Source organism: Haplochromis burtoni, unplaced genomic scaffold (genome assembly GCF_018398535.1).
Source record: "Haplochromis burtoni strain Fernald_Lab_line unplaced genomic scaffold, NCSU_Asbu1 Contig_83, whole genome shotgun sequence".
NCBI lineage: Eukaryota > Metazoa > Chordata > Actinopteri > Cichliformes > Cichlidae > Haplochromis > Haplochromis burtoni.
In genome coordinates this window covers 2012942-2035142 of record NW_024582444.1, presented here as the reverse complement: position 1 = coordinate 2035142, position 22201 = coordinate 2012942, and the positions used below count along the sequence as shown (strand labels likewise).

At 41.2% G+C, this 22201-nt stretch overlaps 2 protein-coding genes across 2 annotated transcripts in view; one reads left to right on the top strand and one right to left on the bottom strand.

Annotated features, from left to right (window-relative positions):
• Positions 1 to 8546: 8546 nt before the first annotated feature.
• Positions 8547 to 16757, top strand: abhd11 (abhydrolase domain containing 11). Its single transcript, XM_005926286.2, has 6 exons — positions 8547 to 9335; positions 10769 to 10913; positions 11270 to 11443; positions 11649 to 11819; positions 13243 to 13424; positions 15297 to 16757. The coding sequence occupies exons 1-6, from the start codon at positions 9127 to 9129 to the stop codon at positions 15430 to 15432; spliced, it is 1017 nt and encodes a 338-aa protein (XP_005926348.1). The 5' UTR covers positions 8547 to 9126; the 3' UTR covers positions 15433 to 16757.
• A 3710-nt stretch (positions 16758 to 20467) lies between these two features.
• The window catches only part of bicdl2l (bicaudal-D-related protein 2-like), a 6811-nt gene continuing 5077 nt past the window's right edge, over positions 20468 to 22201 (bottom strand). Inside the window, exon 7 of the mRNA XM_005926287.3 lies at positions 20468 to 21435. Coding sequence (XP_005926349.1) covers positions 21082 to 21435 — 354 coding nt within the window. The 3' untranslated portion in view covers positions 20468 to 21081. The remainder of the gene's footprint in view (positions 21436 to 22201) is intronic.

Below are 22201 nucleotides of genomic sequence, written 5' to 3'. Positions count from 1 at the left end.
TTACAGAAAAACCACTGAAATGTACACTACAATGGGAACGTACAAGAGGAAAAAAAGAGACTTCTACTCATGCTGGGCTATAGGAGGACAACATGAGAACAGGAAACAAAAAAAACTCCTCTGCCCAGAAAGCACATAAATGTCCAAAGTACAACATTATAGAGCACGTGACCAGCAACAGGGTTGGGTAGGGGATGAGGAGTAATCCCAGGCAACACAGCAGTCATCCTGCCACTGCGCCGTCTCTCCAGTGCGGGTCCAGACCCGCCTCGTGTTCCCAGGAGGAAACAAGCATCGAAGCCGTTGGAAGGGGAGGGGGGATGAGTGATGTAAGTGTGTGTGTGTGTGTGTGTGTGTCCAGAGTTCAGCTGAGACAGTGTCCTTCGCCCTGCCAGGCTAAGTAAACAGTCTTCCAGCCAACCCAGGTGGCCTTGCATAGAGTGGGAAGAACGGTCAAAAACACAGTCGTTATCAGGGTGTTGTTGTTCGGCTCCAGCCTTGAGCGGCTATCCCTTGCGCCGAAGGGATAGCCGCAATAAAATGGTGATTTTTCTTTTGTGCGAAAAACTCATGAGAATTTCAAAGCTGCTCTTTAACACGCCGACACCAACACTGGTCTCTCAATCTCCCGTTGGAGAGCCGTGAGTGTTGTCATTCTTGTGCTCAGAGAGCCGATTCTGAGAACTCCCGACTGCAGTGAGCTGCTCCACGTAATCCAACTTTCTCTCAGAAATGTTATTCTGAGTGGACTTCTACTTGATGTAGTCCAATGTACGCTCAGAGGTCTTATTCTGAGTATTCACAGCAGCCGTAAGCTTCTCCAAGATCTAACCATGCTGCACTCAGTGAGCCCATTCTGAGAAGTCGTGCCTCGTCCCAGCGGGCAGCCTTGGGGGGGTTTGAACAGCTGGTTCCACTTTCTTAATTCTCCGATAAGCCAGGGCCAAGCCAGCTCCAATCAGCAAGAACCCTGTTATCATGGTTCCGAATAGTTCCGACAGATATCTTCAGCGTCCTTGATCGACAGTCCCGCCAGGCACACGATCCTCCATTTCTGCCACCCGTCCATCGTGTATCTGGCAGGGAAAGTCCCTCCAGGGCACTCGGGCTCTCCCGAGCCCAGACTTCTCGTTGAGAAAAGGGTGTCAATAGCATTCAGAGACCAGTTGATCAAATCCATAATTCTCTTTTAGGTTTTAGAGAACAGACTGTGAGAGAGTGTTCCAGGGAAAGTAATACACACGAGACAAGACAAGGACAAAGAGGCTAAGCAGGGAAGATAAGGGGAAGGAGGAGAGGAGAAAAGTGCGACTGCCTTCGCCGAGAGCCAAACGAGAAAAAAATTTTAAAAAACTCTCATGTATTGACCCATGTGCCTGTTCATCTTAGCCGCTATGATGCCTGACAGGAGCTTCCACGTGGTGCTGAGGCAGGTTATTGGTCGGTAGTTGGAGGGGACCGGTCCCTTCTGGGGGTCCTTGAGGATCAGGACTGTCCGGCCTTCGGTTAGCCATTCCGGGTGTCTCTCGTCAACTAGCAGCTGGTTCATTTGTGCTGCCAGGCGCTCGTGGAGTGCAGTCAGCTTCTAATATAATCTATATATCTATAGACAGACAGACAGACAGACAGACAGACAGACAGACAGACAGACAAGACAGAAGATAGATAGATAGATAGATAGATAGAGATAGATATAGAGAGATAGATAGATAGATATTAGATAGATAGAGATAGATAGATAGATAGATAGATAGATAGATAGATAGATAGATAGATAGATAGATAGATAGATAGATAGATAGATAGATAGATAGATAGATATCACAAAGCATGTGTCACCAAAGCAAACGATGGCTGATTATTTAGCCAGCAGCTGTGTTGGATCTCTCTTTTGGTTTATTGGGAGACCTTTGTAACACTTGGGTGTGGCAGGGTGCAGAGAGGAACAGAAAGACAGAATAAAACACAGGCACCTGGCCTGTGATCTTTACACAGTAGGATATTGGCGCTAAGCCTGGTTTTAACTTTTATTTATTTAAAGTAGAATACTGTGATTAGCAGTGGCTGTTCACTCTGTGTAGCTTGAAAGAATACACAAAATAAAGTTTTTTACTGAATGTGTCAGTGCAATCAGTGCAATTTCAGCGTTTCTTTGCATTTTAATTTCACATATTGTTTTTCTTTCGTTCAGCGTCAGTAAATGCTGGAGGGTCATTTTTGAGCATCACATCTTTCAACCACTAAGTCATGTTCCATAGTTTTTACACATTCTACATCTGAAATAAAAGGAACAAACGTACTTTAACAGTTAACAGTTATCGAGTTTTTACTCACAAGCCACACACATGTTCTTTATACTGGTCCATTAATCTTAAAGTATATGAGCTGGGTCAATAAATTGATTTTTTAGAAGAAAAAAGAAGGAGAAAAGAGAAGAAAAAATATCTGCAACAATTTTGCTAATAAGTGGTAATCTTTTTTTTTCTTTTTTTTTGATAAAACAAGATAATAAATCAACATTCCAATTTCAGTATCAAAATCCAGGCTTAAAAAAGAAAACATCTGACTATGATTAAAACCAGTTTACCTTATATTTTCAGCTCTTATGAATGAATGCTTATTCTTATTGACTGCTTTACACAGACTACAATCCCTTGTGTCAGAGAAGTGTCGTTTTTTTTTCCAAAGATGTTTCACTAATTATCTGATAACAATTAATGTACGAATGTCATTTATTAGGCAAGTAGAAGCATCTCATCAGAATTAGTGCATGCTAATCATGTGAAATCTCTTTCATTTACTCTATATTAGGGCTTAAAGTTCGGCTATATTTGTGGTCTGGATATTTGCCCCCTTCATCTATCTACATGGCACAGAACCCCATGTTGGCGCTCAAAATTCAACAATGCAGAAGTGTTCTCAAACCACTCTGACACAACTTTGTAGGAACAGAGGTCTGCTGCGCTTCAATTTTCCATCCATCCATCCATCTTCATCCGCTTTGTCCGGGGCCGGGTCGCGGGGGCAGCAGCCTAAGCAAAGAGGCCCAGACCTCCCTCTCCCCAGCCACCTCCTCCAGCTTATCCGGGGGAATACCAAGGCGTTCCCAGGCCAGCCGAGAGATATAATCTCTCCAGCGTGTCCTGGGTCTGCCCCGGGGCCTCCTCCCGGTGGGACATGCCTGGAACACCTCACCCAGGAGGCGCCCAGGGGGCATCCTTGTCAGATGCCCGAACCACCTCAGCTGGCTCCTTTCGATGTGGAGCAGCAGCTGCTCTACTCTGAGCCCCTCCCGGATGGCCGAACTTCTCACCCTATCTCTAAGGGAGAGGCCAGCCACCCTTCGGAGGAAGCTCATTTCTGCCGCTTGTATCCGCGATCTCGTTCTTTCGGTCACTACCCACAGCTCGTGGCCATAGGTGAGGGTAGGGACGTAGATCGACCGGTAAATTGAGAGCTTCGCTTTTACACTCAGCTCCCTCTTCACCACGACGGACCGGTGCAGCGTCCGCATTACTGCAGCTGCAGCCCCAATCCGTCTGTCGATCTCCGGCTCCCTTCTCCCATCACTCGCGAACAAGACCCCGAGATACTTGAACTCCTCCACTTGGGGCAGGAACTCATCCCCGACCCGGAGTGGGCACTCCACCCTTTTCCGGCTGAGAACCATGGCCTCAGATTTGGAGGTGCTGATCCTCATTCCCGCTGCTTCACACTCGGCTGCGAACCGTTCCAGTGCGAGCTGGAGGCCCTCACCCGATGAAGCCAACAGAACCACATCATCGCAAAAATCAGAGATGAGATTCTGAGGCCACCAAAGCGAAAGCCCTCCGCCACTTGGCTGCGCCTAGAAATCCTGTCCATAAAAATTATGAACAGAACCGGAGACAAAGGGCAGCCCTGGCGGAGCCCATCACCCACCGGGAACGAGTCCGACTTATTGCCGGCAATGCGAACCAAGCTCTTGCAACGGTTGTATAGGGATCGAATGGCCCGTAGCAATGGGCCAGACACCCCATACTCCCGCAACACCTCCCACAGGACACCCCGAGGGACACGGTCGAATGCCTTCTCCAAGTCCACAAAACACATGTAGACTGGTTGGGCAAACTCCCATGCACCCTCAAGTATCCTGGAGAGGATAAAGAGCTGGTCCAGTGTTCCGCGACCAGGACGAAAACCGCATTGTTCCTCCTGTATCCGAGGTTCGACTAAGCGACGAACTCTCCTTTCCAGCACCCTGGCATAGACTTTCCCAGGGAGGCTGAGGAGTGTGATCCCCCTGTAGTTGGAACACACCCTCCGGTCCCCTCTTCTAAGAAGGCTGGGTACTCTGAACTGCCACTCGGCGCATAAGCGCAGATGACAGTCAGGACCCGTTCCCCGACCCTAAGGCGCAGGGAACAAACCCTCTCGTCCACCGGGAAAAACCCCAACGTACCGGCAGCAAGCCGAGGGGATATTAGGATACCCACCCCAGCCCGCCGCCTCTCACCAGGGGCAACTCCAGACTGAGACAGAGTCCAGCCCCTCTCCAGGAGACTGGTTCCAGAGCCCAAGCCATGTGTAGAGGTGAGCCCGACTATATCTAGCCGGTACCTCTCAACCTCACGCACTAACTCAGGCTCCTTCCCCACCAGAGAGGTGACATTCCATGTCCCTATTGCCAGTCTTGGCAGCCGGGGGTCAGTCCGCCAGGGCCTCCGCTCCTGGCCGCCACCCGACACACAATGCACCCGACCCCTATGGCGCCTCCTGCGGGTGGTGGGCCTGCGGGAGGATGGGCCCATGTCTCCTCTTCGGGCTGTGCCCGGCCGGGCCCCATGGACTAAGGCCCGGCCACCAGACGCTCGCCCTCGGGCACCCTCCCCGGGCCTGGCTCCAGGGCGGGGCCCCGGTAACCCTATCCCGGGCAGGGTAAACTGTTCCCTCGGTGTCCTTTTCATAAGGGTCTTATGAATCGCTCTTTGTCTGGTCCCTCACCCAGGGCCAATTTGCCATGGGAGACCCTTCAATTTTGTTAGATCTAATCGCTAAATTGAATCTGACAGGTTGTCACTTTTTAGACCGTTTTAAATGCAATCTGTGGACTATAATGTGGCTTATGTGATTTATATATGGATTCTGTAAATAATTTAAGTAACACCCCATTCATAGTTTCTTTTTCCAATTTTGGTGAATGAAATCATGCTATTTTATTTGTTGGTTAACTAGCACAAATTGGCAGGTGTTAGTGTCTGTGGAAAGCAGTCCACAGCTTCCACTTCTCATTCAGTCTTTTTTTCACTCAGAGATATCATAGGGCGCTGTGCTGGCTGATGCCTTATGACCATCCTTCCATACACAAATGGTGACTTCAGGCATCAAAAAATCCCACATAGCCTATGATGCTAAATCCAGGCCTTTGCACTTTTTTCTATTCAATCTATTTATCTATTTATCCATCTATTTCCACACGTAAAGAGAGCTTTAAAAACAAGTGGATTGAAAGTTGTTGTTTTTCACATGTAGGTTTGTTTCTTTTTTAAGATAATACCTAAACCTATTTTATATACTCTAAAGGTTTAATGTATTAAAAAAAAATGAGAAATAAGAAATAGAGAAGTATGACAGGGCAAAAAAACAGAAGAGAGAGAAGATGGAGTCATTCAATATTGTGACAACAAATACAAAGAGGATGTGCCATTGTTTTTTCCGTCACCTAATATCACTGCTTACATAATTGAATGTCAGGTTCCCTTTACAGCAGAGACACATGAAACTGACAAGTAGTTAATTTCTTACAAACAGAACAATAATCACAAGGTCCAACTCAAACACACTCTAGGAAACACAGGCTCAGGTTATCGCTGATTTCTTTAACCTCTTATTAGATGGAATGTAAAGTTGCATGAAGCAGATAAAGTATAATCTGCATCTATAATTGTGTCCCAGAGATGAAGGCAAGATCTTGACCCAAGTCCCCACCCTTATCAAATGTTCTAGTTGAGCTTTTGCTGTCTATTGAATGTTTTGCTGCTCAAATGAGGGAGACTTTGATCCTAGATGTTGACAGCAATGAGTGATTGTGCGGATGTTATATATTACCATTCCTTTCCTCTCCAAAGCCATCAAGATAGTTCCCTTATCTGGATTTTAACTTTTATGACTTTGGGAGTTAATAAACCTTTTATATTTGTCGTGCATCCTGTGAATCATTGTAGTAAAAGACTAAAATAGCAACTTATTTCATGGTTTTTTGTTAGTGTTGATTTTTTGTAATCTCTTGTCTTGTTTTCATACCCTTCCACCTTGTATCTTATCTATGTCAAGTTTACATGCATTTGTCTCTGCTTTTAGTCAATCGCTTCCTCTCTTATTTTTGTGCTCACTTGTCTTTTCATATTTCTTGTTTATAGTTTCTCCAGTTTCTCAATACAAACCTGTTCTCGATTCATCGAAATAGCTCTTAGTATGTCCACCTATCCATTTTCTTACAGGCCAGATAGTTCACTGCACTGCCCTCTTATGATCTCATCTTGTATGTGCTGTCGTCCACCTTGCCTCAGTTTTTGTAAACCTGCACTTTATGTTCTTTGCTTGCTCATGAGTCAGTTTGCCTTTTACTTTTTGGACTTTGAATTTCTTGGACTGCTTCAACAGCTTTTGAGTCAACTCCTATCTGTTTTGTGTCCTGCATTTGGGTTCCTGACAGGTTTGTTTGGCGTTAAGTGTAACATTAAGTTCCATAAAAGACATTATAGGTTGCTTCACATCAGCAACGTGTCACAGAAATTCTTAGCAGGTTTGTTTCCCTGCGCTAAAGCCCCATCCTGCAATTTTAAACATTTTAAAGGTTGCTCTGTGACCTAGACAGCACACCTCACTGATGCGTTTGATGAAATTCAGCTTATGGAAACCAGCTAAAAAGTCTGCCAGGAGCTAAATGTTCAACTATTTCTGTTTTATTACCTTTTTGTCAATAAAACACTTGCCGAATGTAATATCACAATTTAAGCAGTAAGAGAACTATTGTTTCAACTAATAACTCTTTAGAATATTAGTTCTTTAGGTTTTCTGCTCCGGGATCGGAAAATAGAAAACACATTGTGCCATGTGGGAAGTGAAGTGACATGCTTGTCGAAGATTAAAATCATTCATTTGGCTATCAAAGTAGGGAAGTACTCTTACATTTACTTCCATCACAAGACTGAATGTTTCCATTTCATCGTTTCTGTGACAGCTGAAAAAGTAGAACAAAGAAATGTCACTAGTTATATAACCTTTATGTGTTTATGTGCAGGAACTATGAAGAAAGAAGTTGAGAATAAAGAAAAATGCTTTAACTATTCATTTAGTAATTATTACCCTAAGTTTTCTTGTTTTCCATTTTTTCTGTGTGAAAACACAGTGTCATGACAATAGTGAAAAGATGCACGTCTGCCACTTCCCTTTTCTTCTCTCCCTCAGGGTGCACCACATGCTCTCCCAGGGCCTCGCTCTCACACCATCACTACGGCGACAGCTGGCGGCATGCTTTGTCCCACAAGACACAGCTCCCATAGCAATCAATGTTTATAGATGCGGCCAGGCTCTAAGAGCTCTTGTGGTTTGTTTTTGTGTTCCTGAACATGATGTAGACGCATAAAGACAAAACCTAACTTCACTAATGAAAAACTAAACCAGATTGAGAAAGAAGGACACGACAAAGACAATATGACACAAATCAAAGACTCAAACCAAAGATCCAATAACTTTCAGAACTAAAAAACCCACAAACTGCTTTTTTGGCTCTGGCGAAAACATCCTTACGATCCATTTCATTGACTATCACAACAATATAAAGTCACACATGATTTTGGAGCAGTCTGCTGAGAGACATGTCCACAAACAAGAAAGTCACCTCTTTGATCTCTACAGATTTACTTGTCTTCAGTAAATGTTCCTCCTAAGACAATGTAACTCAACAATAAAGGATTTGCACTCACAGATTGGATTTCAAGCAATTCTTCAAGAAAATCATTAAGTTGGCGATAAGCCACTGTAGCCCAAAGTATGAACTCTGGCGTCACCTAGTGGCTTAACGACGCAATGTGTGTTTGCATTGTTGCATTAGTGGTTTGCTTTTCTGTAATTTAATGTTTTTTCAATTTTATTTCTGGTCAACCTGTTGTGGTGAAGAGAGAGTTGAGTGTAAAAGCGAAGCTCTCAATTTACCAGTCGATCTACGTCCTTACCCTCTCCTATGGTCATGAGCTGTGGAGAGTGACTGAAAGAACGAGACTGCGGATACAAGCGGCAGAAATGGGCTTCCTCCGAAGTGTGGCTGGCATCTCCCTTAGAGATAGGATAAGAAGCTTAGCCGTCCGGGAGGGGCTCAGAGTAGAGATGCTGCTCCTCTACATCGAAAGGAGCCAGGTGGTTCGGGCATCTGACAAGGATGCCCCCTGGCGCCTCGTGGGTGAGGTGTTCCGGGCATGTCCCACCAGGAGGAGGCCCCGGGGCAGACCCAGGACACACTAGAGGAGATGGCTGGGGAGAGGGAGGTCTGGGCTTCTCTGCTTAGGCTGCTGCCCCCGCGACCTGGCCCCAGACAGGCGGAAGAGGATGGATGGATGGATTTTCCATTTAATTCTGAAATATAATGTTTGTTCCAGAAACTTTCCAACGTTCTGTTTTACAAAAACAAATCTGGAAAAAAAAAAGTAAAGCCCATTATTCTTGTATTTAGATTATTTTATCGGATTCCTGAACGTGAAAAAATATTTTAGGACACTTGATTATTTTCTGACTTCTCAGAAGTCAGAAGTTCAATGGGCTGAAATTTGTGTAAAAAAAAGTGAAATCGGTTTATTTGCCTGATAAATAACAATATAATTTTTGATTTTCAGATGGTTTAGTAAATTTGTTAAGCATTGTATATACATACAGTCACCTGTAGGTATATATGTACCTACTTTTCGACCTGGGTCGAAACAAACCCCCCGAAAATACTGTACATGGTAGAATGTGAAAAGTAACTAAATAGCGCTTCTCATGCTGGTAGCCTGATAGTCAAATTTCAGGGGAAAGAACCGCCTCCTGCGTCATTACGCACAGCACAGCCAGGCCCTCTCCCTGTAGTTTCAACCTCCGGCCGCTCTGTGCATGCCCGCTCATCAGCTGTCACTGTGGCCGTGTGGAGACGCACATGCTGTTTTTCTACTACCTGGTAACGGAGCATATGCTGCCATGAGTGCTTTGTGTCGCCTGCTTCAGAGAGGACTGCTGAGCGGCCGGCCTCTGTGTCGTTTATTCCCCGGACAGCAGGATGTTAGCGGGGTGGCTCCCGCGGTCCGGTCAGCCAGCTCATCCAGGTATCCGTGCTAGCTTTCCCGGCTAACAGATGCCCTCTGCCTGTCACGTCTGTGACATGGTTCTGGGTAGATATGACAGCCCGGTGTTTCTGCTATAAAATAAAAACTGTTTAAAACCGTTATATAACCAAAGGAATCTCTGGCCATGTCATATAATTTTTGTCTTTAAACGTTACTTTCACAGTTTTACGTAAATGACATTCAGATGTTAGCTGCATGGATAACGGGCAGCTCAACTATCATCACAACCACAAACAGGATTTTAGATCTGAGCTTTTATTATTTTATATTTTATATTGTCGGGATAAATAAAACAGTCTTTGTTGTGATCTAGTTCGATTATTATATGCTACATACCTTCTGAATTGCCAGCAGTTTAGCAGTCATGCTAAGCCTGATTAAAATAAATGCTAACGTTGTTGTAATAAGCCCTTAATCTTACCTTTGTTTTGTTACTTATTTACATACATACAAATGATTTTACCTTAATTACTTTAATATTATATGAATATTGAGAGGTACTAAGAGGTTTATTATTATTTAAGCAAGGTGTGCCCGGTAAACAGGCAGCTGCCTGCAGATATTGTAAATTTCCATTTCAGATATATTTTCAATATAAAATAAATAAAAATACATTGAAAACCTCAGCTTAAATTAGCTTTAACTGTGTGATATTTTCCTAGCAAGCATGACAAATATTTGCTGTTTCCAGCTCATCGACTTAAAATGTTTAGTGCCTATCTTTGATTTATGTCGTTGTGAATGGATTATCTCTGGACGATGACTTCCTGTTTAACAAAATAAATGTATTAAAGCTGTCGCCTGGCACTGAGGGGCTTTAAAGTGTGTCGTTTTCATGTTTTATAGACTGAATAAATGAATAATCAAGCAAACACTCACAGGATGAGTCAGTGATGGAATAACTCAAACACCTTGTCTCATTGTCCAATTAAAACCTGAATGTATTATTTTTCTCACAGTTTTCTGTCAGTGTTTTAATCTATTAACTCTTTGTACATGTTGTCATGTAATTAGTCATCTTCCCCTTGTTAACATTGTAATGACAACAATTTAAAGTCACGGTGAAATAAATAAGAACACGTTTAACATTGATATCCTATGTTTGCACGTAAGAGTAAATGTATTAAATTTATTTGTACATGTGTGTGGTTGCCTGTGTTGTACCAGTAGGTGACAGGAAAATAATTCCCATCAAAAAAATTATTTTAACAGGGCAGTTTGAATGGGATTTAATATTAGAGAAGAAAAATGCCCTGTAAGTGACTTTAAGCATTTCTACTCCCTAAAAGTTGAATAAGAGTTTTATTTGTTGGATTTATTGCAGTTCCTGTCTAAGTAGTAACACAAATCTTAGCACAGCTGGAAGCATAGAGGTTCATTCTAATAAACATGAATGTTTTTTTCTTTCCCAGCCTCCTCAGTCCTGTCAACTTGACCTACGACGTCTTCGATGGGAAGGGAGAGAGCACTCCCCTGGTGTTTCTGCACGGCCTCTTTGGCAGTAAATCTAACTTCCACTCAATAGCGAAGTCCTTGGTGCAGCGCACAGGCAGAAAGGTAATGCAGTGATGAAGACAACAGACCTGTCAGTTTTTACATCAAAAACATTCCCACTTATGTGTTCACTTTAAGCACCCTGTTAATAGTCTTCATACAAAAGCAGGTGTGGGAACGTAGTTGACAGTGTGTTGTGTGTAATTTGATACAGCTTCCCAGCAGTCTGTGCTGTTGCGAAATTGCCCTGACAGATAATCTCTCATGTGTTTCCTTGATGAAACTCGTGTTCACAACACATTCTTTGTTCGTGCTGGGCCCAAGACAGACACAGCTGACATAAGAACCGATTCTGCGTGTACGCTCTCTCGCCTCCTCTTCTCCAGTCCAAGTGTCCTAACTGTCCTTTGTCCAGTTAGGTGCTGACAGTAGATGCCCGTAACCACGGCAACAGCCCTCACAACCCCGTGCTGACCTACGAGGCGATGGCGAATGATTTGAACCACCTCCTCGCCCAGCTCCATATCGACAAGTGCATCCTGATCGGCCACAGCATGGGTGGGAAAACAGCCATGACGACCGCTCTGACGCAGGTCAGCGGTCACAAAATGTCACATGAATTTATCATGATAGTACAATTCCCTCGCTGGATGTCACCTGACCTTTTTCACTGTACATTCCTATGAACTTAATAATCCTCCTGTCCTAGCAATTTCCATTTTCTTACTGGTTTTCCCACAGTGGCATTTTTTACTTCCATTGTCCTGCTTGTTTACCTCAGTCTGTCTGTCTCTGTAGCCTGCTTTAGTGGAGAGGCTGGTGGTCGTTGACATCAGTCCTGCTCAAAGCAGCACACGGACCAACTTCCGGTATTACATCCAAGCAATGCAGGAGATGAAGATCTCCACAGACATCCCTCGTTCCACTGCAAGGCGGATGGCTGAGGATCAACTGCGCAGTTTAGTGAAGGTCAGGATAATCCATTACACTTCTATAATTTAATTTCTTATATTGTTGTTATTAAATGGTATTGCATTTCTATTATTATGTTAGTATTCAGAGATGTTTTTTTTCTAAGTTTGTGTTATTATTTTATTTCGTTTACTAAATGTATTGTTTGTTTTTCCCACCTAGACTAGTTGTAGGTAATTATCTTCATTGTGAGTGCTTTTTGATATGATACCAGTCAGTATTTTAAATAAATAAACCAATAAAACCAACCTTTTCCCCAAAAACGATTGTTAGTTTGTCAGAAGTGTCATTTATCTGTTTTGTTAAGGGTTTTTGTATAGATATTAAATCTGTAATAGCTGATCTGTTGGACCACTTGAGGTCAGCATTGTTCCATAACAAAGCCACTTACCATTTTAGAGTCTTGGAGAGACACAATAATGGCATTGATTATGATGACATAAGACCAGTATACTGTGTTCTAGTCACAGAGGCAGGCCTAAGTCTTTGTGTTAATGTTGAGCGAGAAGGCTCCAGAAGGTTTTTAAGAGCTTTTCTTAAGAAAAGTTCCCTGTCACATCTGAGAAGGATGTTAGTGAGGAATGTGAGTAAAGTAAAAGAGGAAAGCTGTTTTCCATAAAACTATAAACTAATAATTTACATCTGTAAAATGTTAATATATTTCAATAAATCTATGTAGATTCACTACATACCAGCCCCTTCGCAAAAAAAAGGTGTTTATGCAGTTAACAGTTAGGGGTGGGGGAAAAAATCGATACTGCGTAGTATCGTGATATTTTGTTTGCTAATAATGTATCGATACAGGGACAGCAGAAATCGATATTTTGTTACAAAAAACGTTTTTGTGCTCTGACTTCAGAGCATGTTGATCCTTTTTCTGAGCAAGAATCCTGACATTCCTTCACTGTCCAAATGTGTTTAACTTTTTTTTTGGCAGCAATAAACATGACAGTTTACTTATTTTAATTTAAGACACGTTTTATTTTAATTAAGGTTAAAACTTTTTTATTTAATGTAAAATTATATTTTGTTTTAATTTACTTTCAAATTCTTCAGTTGCCGAATGGGCTGCATAGTTTTCATAAATTGCATAGTTCAGAATAGCTATAATTGTACCAGATGGTTGCATTCAGTTAAGTTGGACTAGTATGTAATACAAACCGTTCAATTTGTCAACAATAAAACTGACTGAAATGAGAGAAAGACTGAGTGCGAGACTTTATCAATATTCATTTTATCTAATGTCAAAGTTTACCTTTATGTACAGAATCTGAATATCGCAGATATTTTAAAAAAAACGCAATAATATCGTATCGTGCATTAAGTATTGTGATAATATCGTATCGTGGGATGTATGGTGATTCCCACCTCTATTAACAGTTAAGCTCGTTATTCAATAACCCGCTGTTTCCTTCCGCAGGAACATTCAGTGCGTCAGTTCCTTCTCACTAACCTGGTGGAGCAGAACGGACACTACGCCTGGAGAGTCAACTTGGAGGCCATCTCAGCGCACCTTGATGACATCATGAGTTTCCCCAACTTTGACACCGGCTATGATGGACCTACTCTGTTTTTGGGTGGAGCTAGCTCTGCTTATATCAGGTATAAAACACAGATTGTGAACTTTTTTGAACAGGTAAAATATTTCCTGAAAAAGGTTCATATTATAACATTTAAAGCTAAAGTATTTAGATTTTATATATTTATGAAAATAGGAAAATATTTAACAAAAAAAATGCAAGTGGACACGAAATCATTCTGGGATGCTTGGACTGACCATTTAGTCAGTTTCTCTGATTACAAAAATGTAAACAATCCAATAAAAAATGATAGAGGTTACCTTGAGCTTATCGTAAATACCTAAACTTTAACAGTTTTGCACTGTGTGTAAAGGTAATGCGACATCTATTATATGCTGGATTAATCTCTCAATGATCACAACAAGAGTCCACAGACTGAATAACAGAATATTTTTTTTTTCTCCTGCTCTGTTGAGTGTTTCTGTTTATTATATCTCCTTTAGTCTTAAGCTGTACATGAGGCATAAGAGACGTTGAACTTCCTGCAACAGCAAAGACGTTTGCAGAAATATAACTTCCAGAGAGAAGAGAGCTTTTATAATTTTTGTTGTTTTTTATCCAGTTTAACTATTAATTCTAATGTTGTAAATGCAGTTTTTAATGTACAGGTGACCATTAAATTTTAATTTAAATAATTAAACGAATTCAGATATTACTTCAAAGTAAGTGCCTGAGAGTGACTGCAGAGTGATGAGACTTAGTATTAAAAGGACTTTGGCTATACTAGCTAACATACATAATCTGTAACAGGTAAGTGAACTTGAAAGCCACTGGCTGTGAGCACATGTGTGGCTCAAGAAAATACTAATGAACTCAGGTTTAAACAACTGGAATGCAAAATGTTGTCGTAATTATTCAGACAGAAGAAGGCACAGTAATGGATATAAGAGAAATAAAATAACACATGATTATCCCTGAGAGGGTTTGCTTCAGGAAAGGCATCCAGGATGAAAAAAAAATCGAAATGTGGATCCATCTGCTGTGTGAAGCGAGCAGCAGAAAGACTTTAGCTTAGAAGTAAGCACGTCACACCAAAAAATATTCAAATATATTAAGACTGTCCTTTTATATGCAGAGGAGAATGGCTAGACTGCTTTGAGCTGATAGTAAGGCAACAGTAACTCAAACAACCAGTTTTTACAACTAAGTTGTGCAGAAGAACATCTCGTATTGTTTAACATATCAAACTTTATAGCGGATAGGCTGTAATTCACACAGGCTCACCAAAATTGGGCAGCAGATGATTTGAAAAAACGTTGCCTGGTCTGACATTCGGATGGTAGCTCCAGAATTTGGCGTAACAACATGAAAGCATGGATCCATTCTGCTTGGTTGCCGGTGGTGTAATGGTGTGGGGGATTATTTCTTGTACATGTCACAGCCCACCAGAGTATTGTTGCTGTCCACGGTCATCCTTTTATAAGCACAATGTATCCATGTTCTGATGGCTGCTTCCAGCAGGATAATGCATCATGTCACAAAGCTCAGATTATCTGACACAGGTTTCTTGAACATGACACTGAGTTCACTGTACTATACTTAAAGTTTCAAGCACTTGTTGAGTCTATGCCATGATGAATTATAATATTTCTAAAACCAAAGAGACGTCTGCCCTCTACGAGCAGGACTTAGAAATCCATTGTGACTGATATAAATTCTTATATGTATTATATATGTAAATATACATGAAATAAAAAGACTGTATAGTGTAAAATAAACATACCATTTAACAATATATAACCCCAAAACACGAACCCAAATACCAGTGATTAACAGGTTTCATTTATATTCCTTTAGCACTTTTTCAGTTGCATATTCATGACTTTTACCACCGCCTGTCTTCCTTATAACACCCTCCTCTTCCTCCTCCTCCTTGTGTTCACTCCTGATCCAGCTCCGACGATTACCCAGAAATCCAGAGGCTGTTCCCCAACGCAGATATCCAGTACATCCCAGATGCCAGCCACTGGATTCACGCAGACAAACCCTTAGATTTCATCAGCTCCATCATCTCCTTCCTTCAATCCTAGCTGCCTCCAGCGTACGGGTCTGAACTTTTTTTATGCTCGACACCGTGAGCATCCGCTCGTCAAAAACTGAGGGTGCCGAATCAGCAGCTTCAGCAGGAGCAAGTGTAACTATTAACGATGCTTGTATTTGCCAACACTGGACCAAACTCACCCTTATACAACAGTCAGATCATACCTTTTAACAATATAGCACTTAGTGTAATGTACTGTAGGTGAACTTTTATTTTGTTTAGCCTCTCTGCCAGACAGGTAGTGTTATTAGATTGGCTGGTTTCTAGATGTGTGTTTGTTTTTTGGTTGATTTTTAGATAATAGAAACAAAAGAATCTCCAGTTTAACATAATGGGGCAGTTTTTGGAGGCGGTATACTAATCCAAAGAAATTCTCATTTGCACAGTGCTTCGTTTGTTTCCAGTGGCTTTAGGCCGAGGACAATCTGGGACCGCTGAAGTGTAGAAAGTCATGACAGCACTGCAATGAAACAAATACTGTAAATCTTAGAAGTGATGAATGTGTTAAGCAAAAAAGGTATCAGGAAGTTCGAGCTTGGCGCAGAGGACGTGGTACAGGATTTATGTGGTCAGTTGGTTTGTCATAGGAATTTATTTTACTGTTGATAATAGTGATATATTCAGCTTTTGGTGCAGAACGCGTCTCTTCGTTTGTGTATCTGCTGTGTGTCGGACACGAGGATTTACAGGTCAGTTGCATTTTGCAAAACTCAAGGTCACGGAGAGCGATGGTTGTGTTTTTTAGGCCAACTCATGCATCTATGAAAGGTGAGCAGAAACCACACATACAGTATTATCGCACTGTTTCCTGAGTGTCTCAGGTTATAACTGGATATACTACTTATTACACACTTATGCTATTGTTTTGTCTGTCTGGGGATAAGCATCGGTAACGTCGTCGTGTCTTTGTATGTGGTCAGTCCAAATAGTGTTTTGATGAAACAATGTTTTACCAGTCTGTATCTCATTTATCTCTACAAATAAGGCGCGTATGGGTATCTCACAAATATATGCTGCAACGAGGTACAACTGTACCTTGTTATGTGATCGTAATAGTAGTGAAACTGCCATTGTGTGAATAAGCAGGGTGTTGTTAATTTGTATACGTGCCTCTTTTATCCAGAGCTCCTTTTACATTTCTGTAAAACTTTATTAAGAAAAAACAACTTTTATTCTTCAATAATAATCTAGTAGAGTTTAGATTGGCAGCTGGGTTGCCAGTTCTGTGTGAATTTTCTCACAAGGAAAAGTTCAAGCACTTAGATGTTTACCAGAGTCAATGTTTTATGTTCTTTTATTGTCATCACGGACGTCTAAAAAGGTTTAAATGGTCAGAATTAAGTTGAGTGAAACTCTTCTTAAGTTGTTTTTTTTTTTTGTGAAGCTCCAGCTAGTAGAGACTCACCCTTTCTTCCTCTTTTAACCCACAAGACAGATTTTGTCTTGTTGCACAATATTAATAGTTGGTTAGCACTTCCACTTAAATGCAGATCTTGCTAAAGCTTCTGGACTGTTGCAGTGGGATGAGTGGATGACAAAGCAGAGCTCTCCATCAGCAACAGTATAAAAAAATATTGTCAAATTATTCAGTAACATTACGAGTTGTTTGAAGACTGTAACCATCTGTTCAGGATTGTATAGTTTCACTTTGAGCATGCCTTCTCTCTCTCGTCGTCAGGTGTGACTTTACTGTGCTATATACATCCCTGTTTGTTGAATATGTTACCATTATGATGGCATTCATTCTAGATAATGACATATATGTATATAAATTTTAAATGTGTGGAAGATGCATATATATGTGGAATATATATTGTTGAAAATATATTATACAATAAAATGACCAGGAAAAAAAACAGTTGGTCATTTTTCTTTCTTTTTCATATTGCAAAAAGCAAACATGCTGACAGTGAACAGAAGACTGTAAATGATGGATGTCGCTCAAAGGTTTGTGTCGAGCCTCAAAGCTGAGCCAGTTCATTGTTGCTGTCTTGGCGTTTTCCAACTTGAAAATAACTTCACTGAGAAATCAAGGGGCAGTACATGTTCATACAGCGCTGTGAAACAGTATTTGTCCCCTTCCCAATTCTTGTCACACTTACCATATTTTCCATACCATAAGGCGCGAGTAATTATGGTATGGACCTGAAGCAAAACTCCATCTGCTTCAGGTCCCAAAGTTAAACGAACACTGCAGCATCACTGAGAGTTAAAAACTGTCTAAATTCCTTCATTTTTAATATTTTTAATAAACATTTTTAATAAAATGTTTAATAATGTTGCTGCTTTACTAGACGTAAGAATTAAGTTTAACATCCAGGCATCCATGAAAATAGAATTTATTAAATTTAACAGAGTTAGAAGTTAGCGGGCAGTTAGCTCACTAATTTCCACCTAAACATGACAGCATGTCCTGAGTGAGAGATTTCTGAAAAAAGTACAGCTCTGCTATCACTTCCACCATAAATAAAGACAGAACACGTCAGCAGTGACGTTTGTAGGGATACTGAAGTTGGGCTAGCTGGTATAGAATGATGTGCTACGTGAACGCTAGTGACACAGCTATGTTAGCATAATATTAGCACAGTAAAGCTGAAGGATGAACGCTAAGTTTTTTTCGCTCGATAAAGGTTAACATGAGGGTTCCTGATGGTTAGGGACAAATGCAATCGCATGGCAGGATGCCGTAAACGGACTAAACTTTAGTCAGGAGGACAACTGAGATAATCCATCCACAATATGAGTCATTAATATACTGCAACAACATGGGAATAGAGCAGCTGCGAGAGAATTCAACATTAATGAATCAATGGTACGGAAGTGGAGGAAGCAAGAAAAATGAGTAAAGTTTGACTTATCTGACTGTTTTGCTTAATGTGCCTTATGTATGAAAACAGACCCGTTCATCAACAGTGCGCCTTATAATGTGGTGCACTGTATGGTCCGAAAAATAGGGTACGTGTTACAGATCATTAAAAAAATTTTAATTTTAGAAAAGATCATCTGAGTAGATGCAAAATGCAGTTTTTTAAAAGATGATTTCACTGACTAAGGAAAACGGTTAAACCTAACTACCAAACCTTCCTGGTCCTGTGTAAGAAAGTAATTGCCCCCAAAACCTACTAACTGATAGGTTCACCCTTGGCACCAAGAAATGTAATCAAGTGTTTGCTGTAACCGCTTGATTGCATTTCTTTTGTTTTGGCCTAATCTTATTTGCAGAATTGTTTTCATTCAGCCAAATCGGAAGGTTTTCGATTATGGAAGTTTAAGGTGATGCCAAAACATCTCAATCTGATTCACATCCAGACTTGAATCAATTCAAAACTTTCATTTTGCAGGTTTTTGGGGGTTTTTTTGAGCCATTCAATGGTGGACTTGCTGATGTGTTTTGCATCGTTGTACTGCTGCATAACCAAATTGAGCTTCAGGGCACGTCCTGATGTTCAGACATTCTCATTTAGGACTTTCTGGTAGAGAGCAGAATTCATTTTTCCATCAATTACAGCAAATTGTTGTGGTCCTAACGCAGCAATACCACACTATCACCATCACGTCTGATTGTTGGTGTGTTCAGCTTTTGTCTCATCAGTCCACTGAATATTTTCCAAAAACGTTAAGATGCTTCTTGGAAAATGTGAGATAAGCCTTTGCGTTCTCTTTGGTCATGGATGTACTTTTTGCCCATACTCTTTCTTAATGCTGACTTATCTTGATGCATTCTCAATCAGCCAGCTAAGTAAAACCCCAAAAAGTTGATTCTGTTCATCTGGACGTAGATGAACAGAATCAACTTTTTGGGGGTTAATGCTGACTTGTGAGTGCTGACCTCAACTGAGGCATGTGAGTCCTGCAGTTCTTTACATGTTCTGGATTGTTTTGTGACCTTTAAGTGATTTCTTGACTCACCAGGTCTGACAGTAAACAGACCCGGGTGTGGCTAGTAAACCTGAACTCAGCTTTCCAAAAAATGTGGTTAAGCACAGTTAATTCATAACTTAACAAGGAAGGCAATTACTTAAACCTACACCACAGATCATGTAGGTTTTTCCTTAAAGGTACGGTGTGTAAAATCTGACCATTAAATGTCAGTAGCTTGCACAGTTTTGTTTTCTTACCTCTCCCAGTTGAAGCACAAAATCCTGACTCCAGTGGCCGTTGTAGAACAAACAACTCTTGAGTGTTGTTTGTCTGTAAGTGAGGGTAGGCTGTCAGTATGCTGTTTACCTCGGTTTGTCCACATCTACTTACTCTGTAAGAGGCTGTAAAAGTTTATAAAAGGAGTCTGGTATGAGTCAGAGAAGCTCACTGTCCGATGACAATGATAAAAAGGTAAAATGTTAAGGAAATGCTACGTGGTAATCGCTGCTTATTTTTTTAACACTCACGTGTTAGAGCCCTGACTTCAGCTCAGGAGCTGAGGCTTGCGGTAAGGAGGAGGAAGAGGATAACAATTTATTAAGATGTTTTTATTTCTTTGGTGAAAGGTTCCTCTTCTCAGAAATATAAAGATAAAGAATAGATATTAAGTTTTATATCTTGAAGGTGAAGGCATGAATTAAAATTTGCATCCGCAAATGGCTACAAGTTCTTGTTTCCTCTGCTTTTGGCATACTGCATATATGACACATATATTAGGCGGGATGTGCATTGGGATACTGGATTCAACATGGCAGCTTCCACAAACAGGCGCCTGTTTCTGTGAATTTCTAATGAATTAATTCTAAGTTTAGGAGACCAGAATTTCAAATCAGCATCATGTTGCCATGGTAAGACTTAAAAGTAGTGACAGAGCACCCCATCCCCCACCACCCCTGCCAAAGAAATATCAGGAAATGTTAAAGGTAGCTGAGATTAAATGGCTCCTCAGATTTTTACAGTCACAGCCTTTTTATTCAAAATCTAGAGGAGTGGACTTTTGCTGTTCAAAACACTAATTCACTTTTCAGGCCTTGAAGCAAAACCCACATATAAAGTTTATTATTTAAAGGGACTTAAAATAAACTGAAGCTGGACACCAAGAGTGCTTTTTATACAGCATAAGAACTGAATAGGATTTTAATTAATTTACAACAACAGCATTTGTAAAACTGAATAAGATTAACAGTATTTAATAATTAAATGTCTTCATATTATGTTTCATACATAAATTGCACTAGATTCAAGATCCAAAATATGTTTCCCAAGAATATTGAAACATCTCCTCCAGGTATGTTGAGATATTTAAAAAAATACATGATGGTTCTTGCACAGAAAAAGTTCAGTGACTTTATAAAAACTCCTTAAACAGAATTTGCAATATGCAATATTATTGTTCTTTGCAGAAGTGTAACAGAGATGTCCCTTTATTCACTCCAGACCCAGTTCTCTGGAGCGTTTTCGCATCACACTTGTTTCAGCTGTTTATGGCTGCCTTCCTGACAAGCTGTCACATCATTCTGTCCAAACAACTAAGACTTTAAGTAAGAGCAGAGAAGGAGATCAATGTGAAAACAGTCTTATAGTTTCAAACGGCGCAGTGAGGCTTAAAGGACAACGAAAACCAGCGTGTTTTTCATTGTGGAGGAATTCTAAAGAGCTACACGTCAAAGTTTTGCAGCAGAACAAGTGTTTGAAGTCATTCGAAGTCATCACTACTTCAGTCGAGCGATACGACCTGAAAGCCATCGTCTTCTTCCCTTCCTTTCGCTAAATCCTGGTCTCCTTGACGACTGCTCTTGCCCATCCTGAGCTTGTCCCTCCAGTTGCTACTTCTGCCAATGGTAGGGGGCGTTTTGGGAGCCAGAGCAGCAGATGCTGCAGACTTGGAGGTGGGGCTTTGGTTTGAGCTGTTTGCGGGGGTGGCGGCTCCAGCCACAGGGAAGGTGGTCGGCCGCTGCATGGGTGTTCTGTTCGTCCTCCTCAGGATGCCCATGCGAGAGGGCTTCTTCTGGTTCTGCTCTGCCTGCTGCTGACTCTTCACCTGCTGTTGGAGGATCAGCTGAAAGTCCTCCTGAGGTAAGTCAAGGAAAAAACAATGTCAGCACATCATTACAGCACATCCATCCCTTTTCTTGTGGCAGGCAAAGTAGACACTGGACAAGTCGCCAGTGTGACACAGTGCTAACACATAGAGGCAGTTCACTCTGACATTCACAGCTGTGGTCATATTAGAATCATTCAAGCATATCTACAGACTGGTCTCTAAGCAAAGGTAGGAAACAAGTGAGAAAATATGCTGATTGACCCAGTTTTATAACATTAGAGTGTGACATCTGTGTCACACATGCCTTTTCTGCAGCTGCTTTCAGAGCGATGCATGTATACTGACTGAATAAGAGGCTGTACAGAAATGTATTAAGGGAAGGCCATAGAGACAGATTCAGGGCTTTTCATGTTTTTATATCACAATTACCCCACTAATAAGTGCTCACACATAATGCATGCGTACTGTGAATCTGTCTAATAAAGCAAAAAACATAACTACATTAAATTTGGCCTTTATCCACCCCTGGATCACCCCCACAGTTGATGTTATTGCTTTTTAGATTCCTCCAAGGAAGTCCTGTTCTGAGCAACCATCAGCTTTAGTGATGGTTGCTCCTTGACCTTACCTTATCCGTAATGACTATTAGACCAATCTGAATATTGTATTAGCATTGAGTCCAAAGATGACCAAACCAAAGGCAGCATATCTGGTCAGGAACTCAATAACACTTGAATTTGTCCCACAGGTGCAAACTATCTACTTGGAGTTTAATGGAAATTATATATATATA